General features: G+C 39.6%; 1 protein-coding gene across 13 annotated transcripts in view; it reads right to left on the bottom strand.

Moving 5' to 3' along the window:
* Window positions 1-274: 274 nt before the first annotated feature.
* LOC101165348 (adhesion G protein-coupled receptor L3) overlaps window positions 275-12,859 on the bottom strand; it is a 315,502-nt gene continuing 302,917 nt past the window's right edge. For 4 of the 13 annotated variants that reach the window (XM_023948941.1, XM_023948938.1, XM_023948939.1 and 1 more), the window contains 3 exons: window positions 8,610-8,735; window positions 6,440-6,457; window positions 275-4,103 (listed from right to left, as the gene is read on the bottom strand). In XM_023948941.1, the coding sequence (XP_023804709.1) occupies window positions 3,157-4,103; window positions 6,440-6,457; window positions 8,610-8,735 (1,091 nt within the window). In that variant the 3' untranslated portion in view covers window positions 275-3,156. Of the gene's footprint in view, window positions 4,104-6,405; window positions 6,458-8,609; window positions 8,736-12,859 lie in introns of all 13 variants that reach the window. The other 9 variants (XM_023948947.1, XM_023948948.1, XM_023948940.1 and 6 more) reach the window with 5 other exon arrangements.

Raw genomic sequence — 12,859 nt, forward strand, 5'->3', positions numbered from 1 at the left:
AAAAAATCGATATCAAAGCCAGGTTCGCTTGAACCCTACAGTGAATTGAAGTCTTACTTCTAGTTCGAGAACATGATTGTTGGCTTTATGATCTCTTGTGTTTTTTTGGTGTTTTTTTTTTCTCTCCAAAACTCTGGTTTTGTGATGTGTTTCGCACTTACCTTTCCTGACAACTCATACCAGGAGCTGTCCAGCTGCCTTCTGCGGCTCCTGAAGATATAACCAAAGTCCAGTTAAACACACTTTCTGTAAAGAATTCATCGGTTACACCGAAAAGGATTCTGAAATATTTATTACAGCTTATGAAATCACTGCTTCTATTGTAAAGCAGACCAGAGCATACAGAGCACATCCATGGTTGCTGGGCCGAAAAAAGAATGTCTTGGCTTTGTGGGAGGGGAAAAAATAAAAAATAAAGGACCAAGAAGGAATAATTGAATGACAAGAAAGGAAGGTGATTGCTCCAACAGTTTTGGAGTTTTTTTAGAAAAAGTGCTGCAAACGCCCAGACGACAAATCTCTGCCTTCGCTGTGTGTTACATCCCAGTCGGTTTATTTGTTGGCAAACAAGTTCCACTGGCACAACAAATATCAGTAATGAGGTCATTCAAATTTAAAAACGGATACAAAACAAAGGAATAAATAGGAAGCCAAAAAATAACAAAACACAGCCAACAATAAAAACCTATTTGTGCCACTTAAACTCCCTTCTCTCCTCGGTTTTTATTACCGTTTTATTCCTTAAATAAATAAAGAGGCGTTCTCTTTGCCCCTCAGTGAGTTGTTTTACTTCCTGTTGATACTATTTCTGGCCCTTCCAGTCCTGGAGCATATTATTTTTTTAATTCTTCTTTCTGACTGAGCGCTTGTGTAAAAACTTACTACATACTGAAAGTTTGCACACACTTACAACCCAGTGAAAATAAACTTTGGCTATACTGAACAACCCCTCCAAAAAATGATGACATCACGTCTAGCGAAAACGTCAAAAACGATTGGAACCAAAATCCCTTGATGAGGCTCAAAATTATTTTAAAACCCCCTAATGCACGTGATGAGAATAACTAAAGGAAGTTTTCAAATTGTTATGGGATGCCCACAGGACCTACAGCTTGGCGGCCATAAAAAAATTTTTTTTGTTGGAAAATGTGACATTTTTGCACAATATGGGCAAATAACCTTGATCGAACCATCCTTTCGCAATTTCACTCACACACGCTGACATCTTAGGTCTACATCCACGAATGAAGTGTGGTTGACCTTTGACCTCGAGAAGAGGCTGCAATCTTGGAAAAAAAAAATCCCTTTCAGGCCTACCTACAAATTTAAACCCCTGGTAAGGATTTTAATTGTTACCGTCTCCTAACTCATTCATTCATTTTCTATTCCGTTTAGTCCCTTTCAGGGTCACGGGGCTGCTGAAGCCTATCCCGGCCACTAGTGGGCGAAGGCAGGGGACCCCCTGGACAGGTCGCCAGTCTGTCGCAGGGTTTCTTCTAACTCCTAGAGCCTAATTGGAAAGCTACTTTGGAAAAAATGTTGGCATTAGAAGTTGTAGACTTTGAACGGCGTTTGCCTGGCTAGCTTGCAAAAGTGCCGTTTTCCTGTTCTTTGCATATTTCTTTTTACCAAAATATTGTAAAGTTTGATACATGAATGAAAACAAGCTGAATGAAAACCAGAGGATATATGACAATATAAGGAAATTTGGTGTGATTAACAACCAAAAAAACCTCTGTTGCCATCACCCTCAGATGACCAAAAAACTAAAATGGTTGCTATGGAGATAAAACCAACAGAAAAAGGACACCATTTAAAAAAAAAAAAAGTTTTTTCTTTCTTTTTATGAATTTGTTAGGAGCAGCTCTGACCAGGATGGTAGGGGCATAGGAGGAGAGGGAGGGGCGTTTAGCAGCCGCTCAGCCAGTGAGGGCGGGTCAGGAGGGGGCAGAGAGGACGGGTAGGGCCATACAACACCGCCCAAGGCTTTATTTGTATTATTTCTTAGAAAAAGGGCCTGGTGCTTAAGGTTAGAATTGAAGCAAGAGTGTTTAATGAATGCCAACAATAACCGCAACATTCTGTGTCCTTGATGGGCTGATATCTACATGAGAAGCAAATCAATTCAACAAAAGAAGAAAACATGTCTAAGAGAAACACAACTGGAAATCAAACAAAAAAAATACAACTTTCTAATCCTGCTTGTACAGTAATTGTGTTCTTTTGTTTACTCCTTTTTTCTTTTGCTCTCATTTACTTGGAAATGTGAAAAACTGAAAAGCGGGCAAGTACCAGGAGCCCAGAGAGGCCAGCACAACAGAACAAAACTGTCCCTAATCACTACATTTACAGAGACAAAAGGGTTTGCGTGGAACATAATAAAAAGAAAGAAAACGCTTACTATTATGTGCAATGCTAGTCATCTGTACAGTTACATAGAAATGTCATAATCCTCTCAGTAGTTTTTTTTCTCCCTCTTTAAACAACTGTTTTTACAGTAAAATGAATGAAAAAAAAAGAAAAACATCTATGCTTGAAAGCATACGGCCATAATTTATTTGTTTATGGTATTTGTCCAAAATGCGACGGTGTGTTTTGTTTTGTTTTTTTCATTGTAGGGACACTTCAGCAAACAAAATATGCTGCAACTGACCAAAGAGGAAGAAAAACTCTCAAAAAGTCCATATAGATACAGAAGTATAATAAAATAGTCTGGTTTTTTTCTCCTTTTTTGTTTTTTTAATTTCTCATTTACTCTGAAGTCTATAGCTCAGTACTTGGGACATTCCAGTTCGTCTTGACTGTAGCGTTACGTCGACAAGGCCTAACAATCCTGTGTGAGTATTTGTCTCTTTTCACAAAAACACGGCAAACCACAAAAGGTTTTCAAAGGGCGGGGGAGGGGACAACACGTCGACATCCTGCAGTGTCCTGGCCACGCGTCGTTACATATTAGCCCCCTGCTTTGTGGCGGTTACGATCCGGTTTCTGGTCCGTACCGGCGCAGAGTCCGGCTGTCTGCTTTGCCTCAGCCTTCAGGACGCGATAACAAAGACTCTACCACTGCCGACGACAGACGATGTGAGGGAACACCAGGAGGAACGGGACTGACGGGAAACGGATGCGTCACCGGGAACGGTCAGGATCTTGTGGGGCCTATAGGCTCGTGACTAGCTGCGACGGTTCCGGGTGGGCTCCGTCGGGGGATTGATCTTCTCTGTTCGGCGAAACGATGAAGCCGTCGCTGCTCCCTCGTCCCAGCTGGTAGTAGGAGTACAGCTGATGGAGGTGGTTGCGCGAGCCCAGGTTGGGCATGCTCTTGTAGTAGACGTCGTCTGAGCTGGCCTCCAGACTCTTGCTGTCCCCGCCCTCTTTGGAGCCCTCGGCCGGTTCTGCGGACGCCACGGCGAGGCCGGGCAGCATGGGCATGCTGGTGTAGAGGGAGTCTCTCTGGTGGTTGTGGCTGGGCGAGTTGCCCTCTTCCTCCGTGTGCTCGTTGTTCAATAAAGGAAAGAAACTATCGCTGTTCTCCTGGGGGATTCTCCTCCGCGATGCCGAGGAGGTAGTGGATGAGAAGGGATGGTGGGGCAGAGGGAGGGTGGGCGCTGCTGGCTGGTGGAGGTGACGGTGGAGGTTGTCCACCGCCTGGAGGGCTGGGGCAGGCTTTTGTGGCAGCAGTGGGGAGTTGGACTCCTCGCGTATCAACTCCAGCCCGAGGCCTTCGTCGTGGTGCAGGCCGAAGGTGGAGTGATCGTCCAGGCTCAGCGCAACGTTCATGCCCAGCCCCACTCCCAGGCCCAGCCCGTAGCCGCTCTCCTTGCCTCCGTTACTTACATTGTTGACCAGCTTGTTCATGAGGTTCCGGTTCTGCTCGTTTGAGCGCTCGTGGGAGTTGTTGAGGTAGGAGGGGATATAATTGGAGGTGAGCTCTTTAAGGATCTTCTTTTCAAGGGTGGTCTCCTTGTGGTTGTAGCCCCGATCGATGATCTGGACGCAGTCACTCATGTACTCAGCACTGGCGATGCTGTAGCTGTTGCCATGGTTACCATTCAGTGGTAGAGTATCCATGACACTTGTATCCCGGGCATTGTTCAGGATTCCCTCTGGAACAACAAACATCTGGTGAGATGTACTTGCAACTTATAAAATACAATCATTTTAACAATGCTTTTATTTAGAAATGTTCTGGTTGTGTAAAGACATTTCCTAGTGAGGTCAGGACTGCACAATAATAGGAAAATATGTAATATCACAGATGAATAGCGTGATTTGGGTAATTATTTGTGTTTAACATTTTAAGCCATTGGGTTCATGATTTTTATTTTCCTCCAATGGTTGTTTACTCCAGGATAAACAAAAGGTATTTTTTATTAAATAGGTTTCATTTAATTTAATTTTAACCAACTAGAGCAAAACTACTACATTTCACCAATTTTTAATAAACAAAAGATAATTATTTTGACACTATTGCATGAAAATTAAAGCCAATAATGCCCATTTAAAACAAATAGGCAGTGTGCAGACATCACCATAAAATGTCAATCAGGAGTTCTTATGACAGAATATATTTGTAACATATTGCGCAATTCTAACATGTTGTAAACAGTGAGTCCACTTTTTTATTTTGCTCAAATAAAAGCAAAGAACTTGTTGTTGTAGTCACATACTATATTACTGACTTTTGTGTGACACAAAACAACACAAACCTTAACAAAAACACAACACACGCAGGCAACCAACAGACAATAAAGACAGAAAGCCATGCAACTTCCTCGCATGTAGGAACCCAGACCTGGAGATCAGTCATCTTTAGAAGACGTTGTTTTTTTTATAAATGCGAAGAATAAAAAAAGCTGCTTCTCAAAAAAAAAAAAAAAAAGGAATTTGGTTAGAAATGCCAGCTAATAAAAAAAAGAGAGGAAGAAGTCTTTTTCCTCTGCAGCTCTCATATTCTACCACCTTAACCATGCTATCAACATCAAAGCCAATATTTGAGGAATAATGTGAACTACCTCCAAGGCCATCCGGCTTGTTAAGTGTCAAACTCTCAGTCTGACCTCTTGAAAATTTGACAAGAAACATTTCTCAGACCTTCGAGAGTCTGGCAGTTTGATCAAAAAGAAATTAATCTTTTTTTTTTAAAGTAGTAAAAACTGACTTAATGCATGAACAAAGGCACCATTAAAATGGGTACAGATCAATTCATGTAAGGAAGATGAAATAGAAATAAATTAATTAAATCCAGTGGTCCCAATTTACAGCAGGAGTTACATTCTTAAAAAAAACATATGATAGACGAAATTCATAAAGTTGTCATCTTAACTTTTTACGACTCTAGATGTTTCAAGGCTGTAAAAACACTTTTTTCAGACAGACATGAATATTTTCACACTTTTCTGTCTTGAATGTAAACCCTCAGAGCTTTAGCTCCAGGGATTTACGCAATTGAAATAATTGATAATTGAAATAATTCCAACGGATTCTAAAACGGAGGAAGAGCAGCTTTACATACGTGAAACCATTGTGGAAAGTCACAAATTTGCATATGCATCTCGCGGAAATCACGTATGATTGCAAATGATATACATTATAATTTCTTATAAATTACGTAGACTATATATAAACTGTGCAATTCTCAACCGTCAATCATTTTTGAACAGCTCAAATCCGAATTCACATAAAGAGCTGTTGGCTGAAACCCTTGACGGATGTCTGCGCACACCGACAAATGACGAACGCAAGAAACACTTATGAATTGCACAAACTACGTAGTCTACATCAGAAATGTGGAAAAAATCCAAAATGTACGTAGTGTGACACAGCCTTCAAAGAGTATGTTTTTATTTGTCACTGCTGACAATAAAGGGTAAATACTCTCAAAGTTCTGACCTTTTTGGAAAAATAACTTGCTGACTAAACTGAAAACAAAAATGTGCTGGCGATTGCATAGTCTGTACAGTAGACACGGCACGGAGATTGACTGACATGGTCTACATCCAATCAGGACGCAGAACACAATGCGCCGTAAAAAAATAAATAAAATGAGACAAAACAAAATACAGGCAAAACTGCACCCCAAAAAAAAATTAGCTACGCTTTGAAGGGTGAACCGCCATGAAGCGAGGGACCACCATTTATTAAAAAAAGAAAACCTCAATGTAAGTCATTACTTTCAGTGGAAAGAGAGCTTTCAATGTCAAATGCTCTTAGTACTTCACTTCACATCCTCTACAAGCTGCTGAAATTGTGATTTGGAAATACTTCGTGATCTGTTTGTATTAGTACACATGGGTGGAGGGGGAGGATATCACATAGAAACTATATCTCTTCCACAGGGAATGACATTGTTTTCATTACCCCTCTGTCAGGACTGAGTGCAAAGAAAGTAAAGCCAAAGTCAATTACATTTGATAAGCAATGTTTAGTTTGACTCCCATACTTGTCTCTCTGTAGGGCTCTTTTAAGGACAGCATGAGGGGAAGGAAAGAAGAAAACACAATGAGCACAGCAATTACAGGTAGCAAGAAGAAAGGGGGAAAAAAAAGAAAAGTGCAAATACAGTACTCTGATAAAGCATCAATTGTCACCATGTTGGAAGAACCTTGACATATTGCTTAAAAATTGTTGTTTACAAAATGTAGATGTGGCACTTTGCGAAATCCTCGCAGCTAAATGTGGCCAAGGCCCCAGAGGCTCAAACACCAATAAATCTTTTGAGGCATTTACATTTTCATTCCTCAAGATATCTCCTGTTTTTTTCATCTGTGGTGATGTAAATGAATTATATCCCTCCATCAAGTGCTCCCGATTCAAAGACTTGTATTGCACAGAAGCATTAAAATTACCCACTGATCAAAGCTCTTGGCGGTTTTAGCTCGGTTTAACATTTTTTTTCCAGTTTTACACACTCACAAAGTTCCAGCATGTCTAATACTGACTGCTGAGAGCTGGAATAAAGTAATAACAGCTCTGTGGATGGTGAAGGAGAAGAAAAAAAATTGCGTTCCAAAAGTCAGACGGAGCCAGAATGAAGGGGATAGCCTGCTGGTTGATCCGAGATTGTTTATTGCACTGAGATCCAATATTTGCTTTATTGTGAAAGCTAATACAAGTCAGAACATAAGAGAGGGGAAAAAACAAAGATAAGATTTATTGTCATTTAATATCAGTCTGTATTTTACGAGTTGGGTTTGGGTACACTTGGAAATATGTTAACATGTAGCATGTTGGACAGTGTTTTTTGTGTTACTAACAGAGTTGGAAGTTAGCCTTTGCACATTAATCATTTTATGTGTTGCTAAAAATGTTAGGAGTGACATGTATTCTGAATAAGCTAACACTTCTTACATGGCTATCGTGTAGCGTGTTGGACAGTTTTTATTTTACTAATAGGGTTGGGAGTTAGCGTAGTCATAGTAATATTTGTTTTAGCAGTATTTGTATGTTATTGTGCAAGCTGCGAACAGGGTTCTAAGTTTTTGCTATTTTGAATAAGCTAACCCTTAAGCTAACATTGCTAACATGTAGCAGTGTCAAACTGTTTATTTTTTTTTTTTTTACAGGTTGCTAACAAGGCTGGGAGTTAGCGTAGTGACAGTAATATTTGCACTAACTTTATCGATTTTTTCTTTTCTTTTACTTGTTGCAAACAAAGTTGGAATTTTCAGGTATTGTAAATACGCTAACATGGCTAACACTTTTACCATAGCTAACGTATAGCATGTCACAAACAATTTCTGGAGTTAGTGTGAACTTAATAAAGACGGACGGACTTATGTCTCTTTTGTCTCCCTTAATGCGCCTCATAATCCAGTGCGCCCTATAGTGCGGAAAATACGGTAAATGTTCTAAAAATATGAATGGACATTTCTCTGAGTACAATTCTTAATATTATCCACGCTAGTAGATGTTACTAGTATTATTTTGTGCTGTTTGACAAACCAAAAACATCTATTTGCAAGTGAAAATTCTTGACTGTCAGTTTGAACAAAAAAAAAAAAATCAGATTTCATTTGGGAGAATGAAACGCTGGAGCTAAAATAAATGAGACAGGAAACACGGCAAACAAGCTTCACTGACAACATAAGGGCACATTTAAAATAAATGAATGGGGATGTATCTGGCTTCCTGTGGGACAGTCGTGCTCAGTTTCAAAGGATTTCCTCATTGTTACAGTTCATGTTGGCCAAACAGCCAGGAGAAAGAGGGTCTTATGTAACCCAAAGACATTATCGTACCCAGAAGCCAAGATACACCGACTGAAAAAAAAGCAGAAAAAAAAACCTGCAGCAAAAAAACCTGCAAGATTTTTTTTTTTACTGAAGCTTTAACCCCCAGGGGGCTAACACAATACATTCAGAGCAGTATTTTCTCTTTTTTCCCCCACTTCTTTTTAAATAAAACCCACTTAAAATCTCTGATATGGATGCATATATTTCAGTTCGGTGCAGGATTATTGCTACCAACAGAACATTCCTGATTTTATTTTTTATTTTATTTTTTCCCAATAAGACTAGTGTGTCACCATAACAATATTTCTGCTGAAGCAAAGAAAAAAGAAAAACACTGCTTTAGAAATAATGTAAAGGGTTGAAGAAAAGCTAGCACACCTTGCGTGTTGTACATGCCCAGAGGGTTGTTATAGACTGCCGATTCCCCAAGCAATGTATTATAGGGATTGTTAGTGCCATGAGGACGTAGAAGTGCATTAGATATAAGGTGATTAGCCATAGCCCCTGCAGCAGCCAGAGAGACACAAAGTAGAAACAGAAAGAAGAAGCAGACAATTTTGAGATCAATACACAAGTGAAGAGAGTAAAAGCATACATCTAAGCAGTTGCAGCCATTAACATCCGAATGATCATATGATTGTTATCGTAAGGGAAGGGATATGGAAACGCAAAATACTAAACATATTGTGTTGTAGTAAATGTAGATGATACAAAAACATCATTAGCCTCCATTTTCCACTTAGCTACACCCTTTTTTAAATAGGATAAGTAAATTACAGACTAAGAATCATTACAGTTTATGGTTAGCTAAACACATCTTGTAGTATAAATAAATTGAAGCTAAAAATCATTCATTTTGTTGGCTAAACACATTTTTGGTAGTAAATGTAGATGATAATACAAAGAATCCTTTGCCTACAGTCTAGTTAGCTAAACCCCCTTTGTAATATAGGATAGATAAATTGCAGTATAAATACATTTACAGTTTACAATTGACTAAACTCATGTTTTTGTAATACAAATAAATTAGTGCTAAGATCATTAGTTTTCTGTTAGCTTATGCTGTTTGTTTATTTTTTGCATTTGAGTAAGTCAGTGCTAAGATTCTATGCAATTTAAAGTTAGCTAGACAAGTTTCAGTATATGCAGATGATGTTACCAATTATTGCTAATATTTATAGTGAGCTAAACATATTTTACTAAAAAAGCAACATTTATAAAAATAAAAATGAATTTTTTTAAGCTGTCATATATGTATTTCAATTAAATTTACAATGAAAATGCTGTTGAAAATAGGACTTCCAAGCTGCTATACATATTTTATTACTATAGCATTGGAAAACTTAAGCAGACGAAAGAGGGAGTCTAGCTAGCTGTCAACTGCTCTGCAGTTATTATAATATTAGACATTTTCCTTACAAACGGAGGTGATGTTATTCCTCTTTTTATATCTACATAAAGTTAAGCCTTTTCTCATTCTCTTTGTACTTCGGCTAAAAGAGTCTTTGACTAAAGTGCTCTCTTTCGTCAATCTAGCCGTTACTTTTCTCTGACCTCAAAGAACACGGGTTCATTTTCTATTTATGCCACGTTGCTCAGCTTTGAATTTTCACAACCAGAATCTTTTCCTGCTTGCATACTAACCAAACCAACACCGGGCTTCTCTGTGCGGCACCAGCAGCTTCAAATCAAACAAAACATCTTTTTTTCCCCAACTTTGACAATACATGTTTGGTTGGCTTTTAGGCTGTTTAAAAGACGTCCTTCTCCACGTCAGCGTTAAGGTAAAATCAAGACTTTTTGTGGGCAATGTCTGAATGTTTGCCATAGCAAGTAAACAACTATTATCTAGGCAGTAATTAAATCCTGCAGTGGCGTGCACTGTTCTTTAGTTACAATCCTGTCACAACCAATTGGAAAAGACCCTATTTTAACCCCCGCCACTTCATACACCCTTTTTAAAAGCGAGACACATATTTTTGGACAGTTTTCTAATTGTTGACTGTCTGTCAACAGATGCTCCGTAATGACGTTCTCAAAAACTATAGAAGAGCTCATTGACTTGCATCTTTTCCCCTTTTATTCATGTTTTCTGATTGAGCTTAATATTAATTAGGCCTGGTGTAATTCATTGCTGGAACCAGAATGTTGTTTTGAATTGAAAAGCAGTAATTTGCCGTGGAAGGCGCCGCTTGCCCTAATTACAGTGTATATCCATAAACACCAACCCCCTTTTTGAATTCTCCCATTGACAGACTCCCCCCACCCTCACCCTACTTATTGTCTCTGCACTGAAATTAGACAATTTCCAAAAATCAAACTGATTGCATAGCAATATTCCTGAATGCTCGCAGAAATTGAACATGCAATGCTATAAAGATGATTGCACGTCTGCGCTCTCCAGAAGTGTCAGCTGCATGCCCATTCTCTTGCCTGCCAGGAAGGGGGTGGAGGGGGGAGCTCGAAGTTGTAAACAACAAAGCAAAGCAAGCAAGCTTGTCAATAAAAGTATAAAAAACAAAAAATCTTTACAAAAAAAAAAAATACCCAAGGAAGCAGCCAGGAATAGTCTTTATCCTAATTACGCTGGCATAATGCAATTTTCTGCACTCTTTTGACATCTTCTGAGTTGGCCTCCTGGCGGATCCTGCTCGGTAAGTAGCCGGGAGTTGTGAAGGTACATTAATAATTTCTATTTCTACCTTTTAGTCTTTACGGAAGATCCATGTCGGGCTTTCTTCAACCCTCCGCCCCCCCCTCGATGTCTGCCTCTGCACAGCTGATAAAAGCTGCTTCTGTTGGTGGTGCTAAGCTGAGTGCCTAATTCTTGAGATCATGACACTTCCTAACTGTGTCCAACACTAATCCATCATTGTAACTATGCATTAGCGTCTCCGCAAGCAGGCGCCCAGAGTGAATTTAAAGCGTGAGCAGCGTGGAGCGGGAGCTCTCTATCAAGAGATGTGATGACTGAGGAGAGCGCTGGAGAGGCATGCCAGCGTCTAGTGGGTTTATGCACCACTGAAGGACTGTAAAGTTCATTCCTGGTCTGGAGGTGTTTAATGAATTGCAATGAAGTACTATTTCGTAAAATAAACTGTTTAGGTCTTTGTCAGATGCATGGGAGTTGAACAGTAAGGGTGCTCCGGGTTTTTTGGGTTGTCGGGGCTCGGTGTGGGGTCATAGAGAATAGCGGCCCCATGTTAACGGGAGCGGAGGTGTGTCTTGTAGTTTCCTTAAGGCTCATCATGAAAATGGAACGTACCATTGTCGTGTTTGAGGGAAGTGGATCGTGACGTATTTGAAAGGATAATGTAAGTTGTATGTACATATGATGTACGAGTGACGCTGTCGCATGGTGTCCTTACGCCACCCTCTAGTCATTAGTAAGGCGCATGTACTGGTTCCTGACGGACAGCAACGCAAATGTTGTGCAAGTGGGGTGTGGAGGTAATATGCAAGTGTTTGTAGGAGACCGGTTAGATGTCCAAAAAACGACTCTGTTATAGTCTATTTTCCTAAAATTGTGTTCAAAAATGTGCTTAATCCCGCATTCTTGAACCTGAATTTAGCCCATGGTGTTCACACTGGCCTGTCGCTACTTAATGCTAGCGCATGTAGATACAGTTGGAAGAGGCTTGTTCCGAAATGACGAAGTGGGGCAAATCTTGCGAACTTTGTTTCAAGACGTTTTCTTTCACAGCTCTATTCCGATACACCAAAGTTCCGTACGAACACAAACTGCAATTATTAATTTCTCCTCCGTTGGCACTTCGAGTAATGAAAAGGCATCCCATCCAAACGCCACTGCCAAATCCAAGTCCCTGATTGGTCAAAAGTCAACCTGTGTAACTTTCAAAACGCGTTCATTGGCCATGGTGCGTTCGATGGTACATTTTGTACGTAGACACAAATGAACGTAAAAACGTGGGTAGCGCTGCGTGAACGCCCATGTTTTGAACGCAGAAGACCCAAAATTCGCATTTCACACCGTTTACATAGATTTTCCATTAGAAGCGGTGGCTTAAACAACACTCGTGGTCTCCTTGTAGGACACGCCTACGTCTCATCTACTATCAGTCCGTGTTGTCTACGTTTTCATGTCCGTGAAAATAAGATGTATTAACATTTTCACTTTACGTGTTCACCAAGCGGACCACAACTTTGAAATTTTGTGCAGGCCTCCTGCATTTCCTGTGCAAGTTGGTCAATTTTTTGGTCGGCAGAAAGCCCGTATCCACCCGTAAGGCAGTTGTGTCTAAGCTGTACTGCAGTGATGTTTTGCAACTTTTGCATTCAGGTGTGAGAATATTCATAAAGGGAGACTTTTTTTCTGTGTTAAAAGATGATTGATTGATGGCTAAAAAGATAATTAATGATGATGATTGAAGGCTAAAAAGATAATTAACACATTTTTTAAACTTTTAATTGAAGGGATGAACAAGTCAAAACATCTTTTGTCAAGGTAACAAACCTTTTTTTCCCCCCTCTTTAGCTTTTAAATACTAATAAATCAAATTTCTAAACCTAATTTAGTAAATTAAAAATAATTATTGGATGATGAACATCTTTGTTTCCTTTTATTTGAAGAATCGTGGGGAAATATTTTGGCTGACATGTAAACAGAC

This window comes from Oryzias latipes, chromosome 18 (genome assembly GCF_002234675.1).
Source record: "Oryzias latipes chromosome 18, ASM223467v1".
NCBI classification, from domain to species: Eukaryota; Metazoa; Chordata; class Actinopteri; order Beloniformes; family Adrianichthyidae; genus Oryzias; species Oryzias latipes.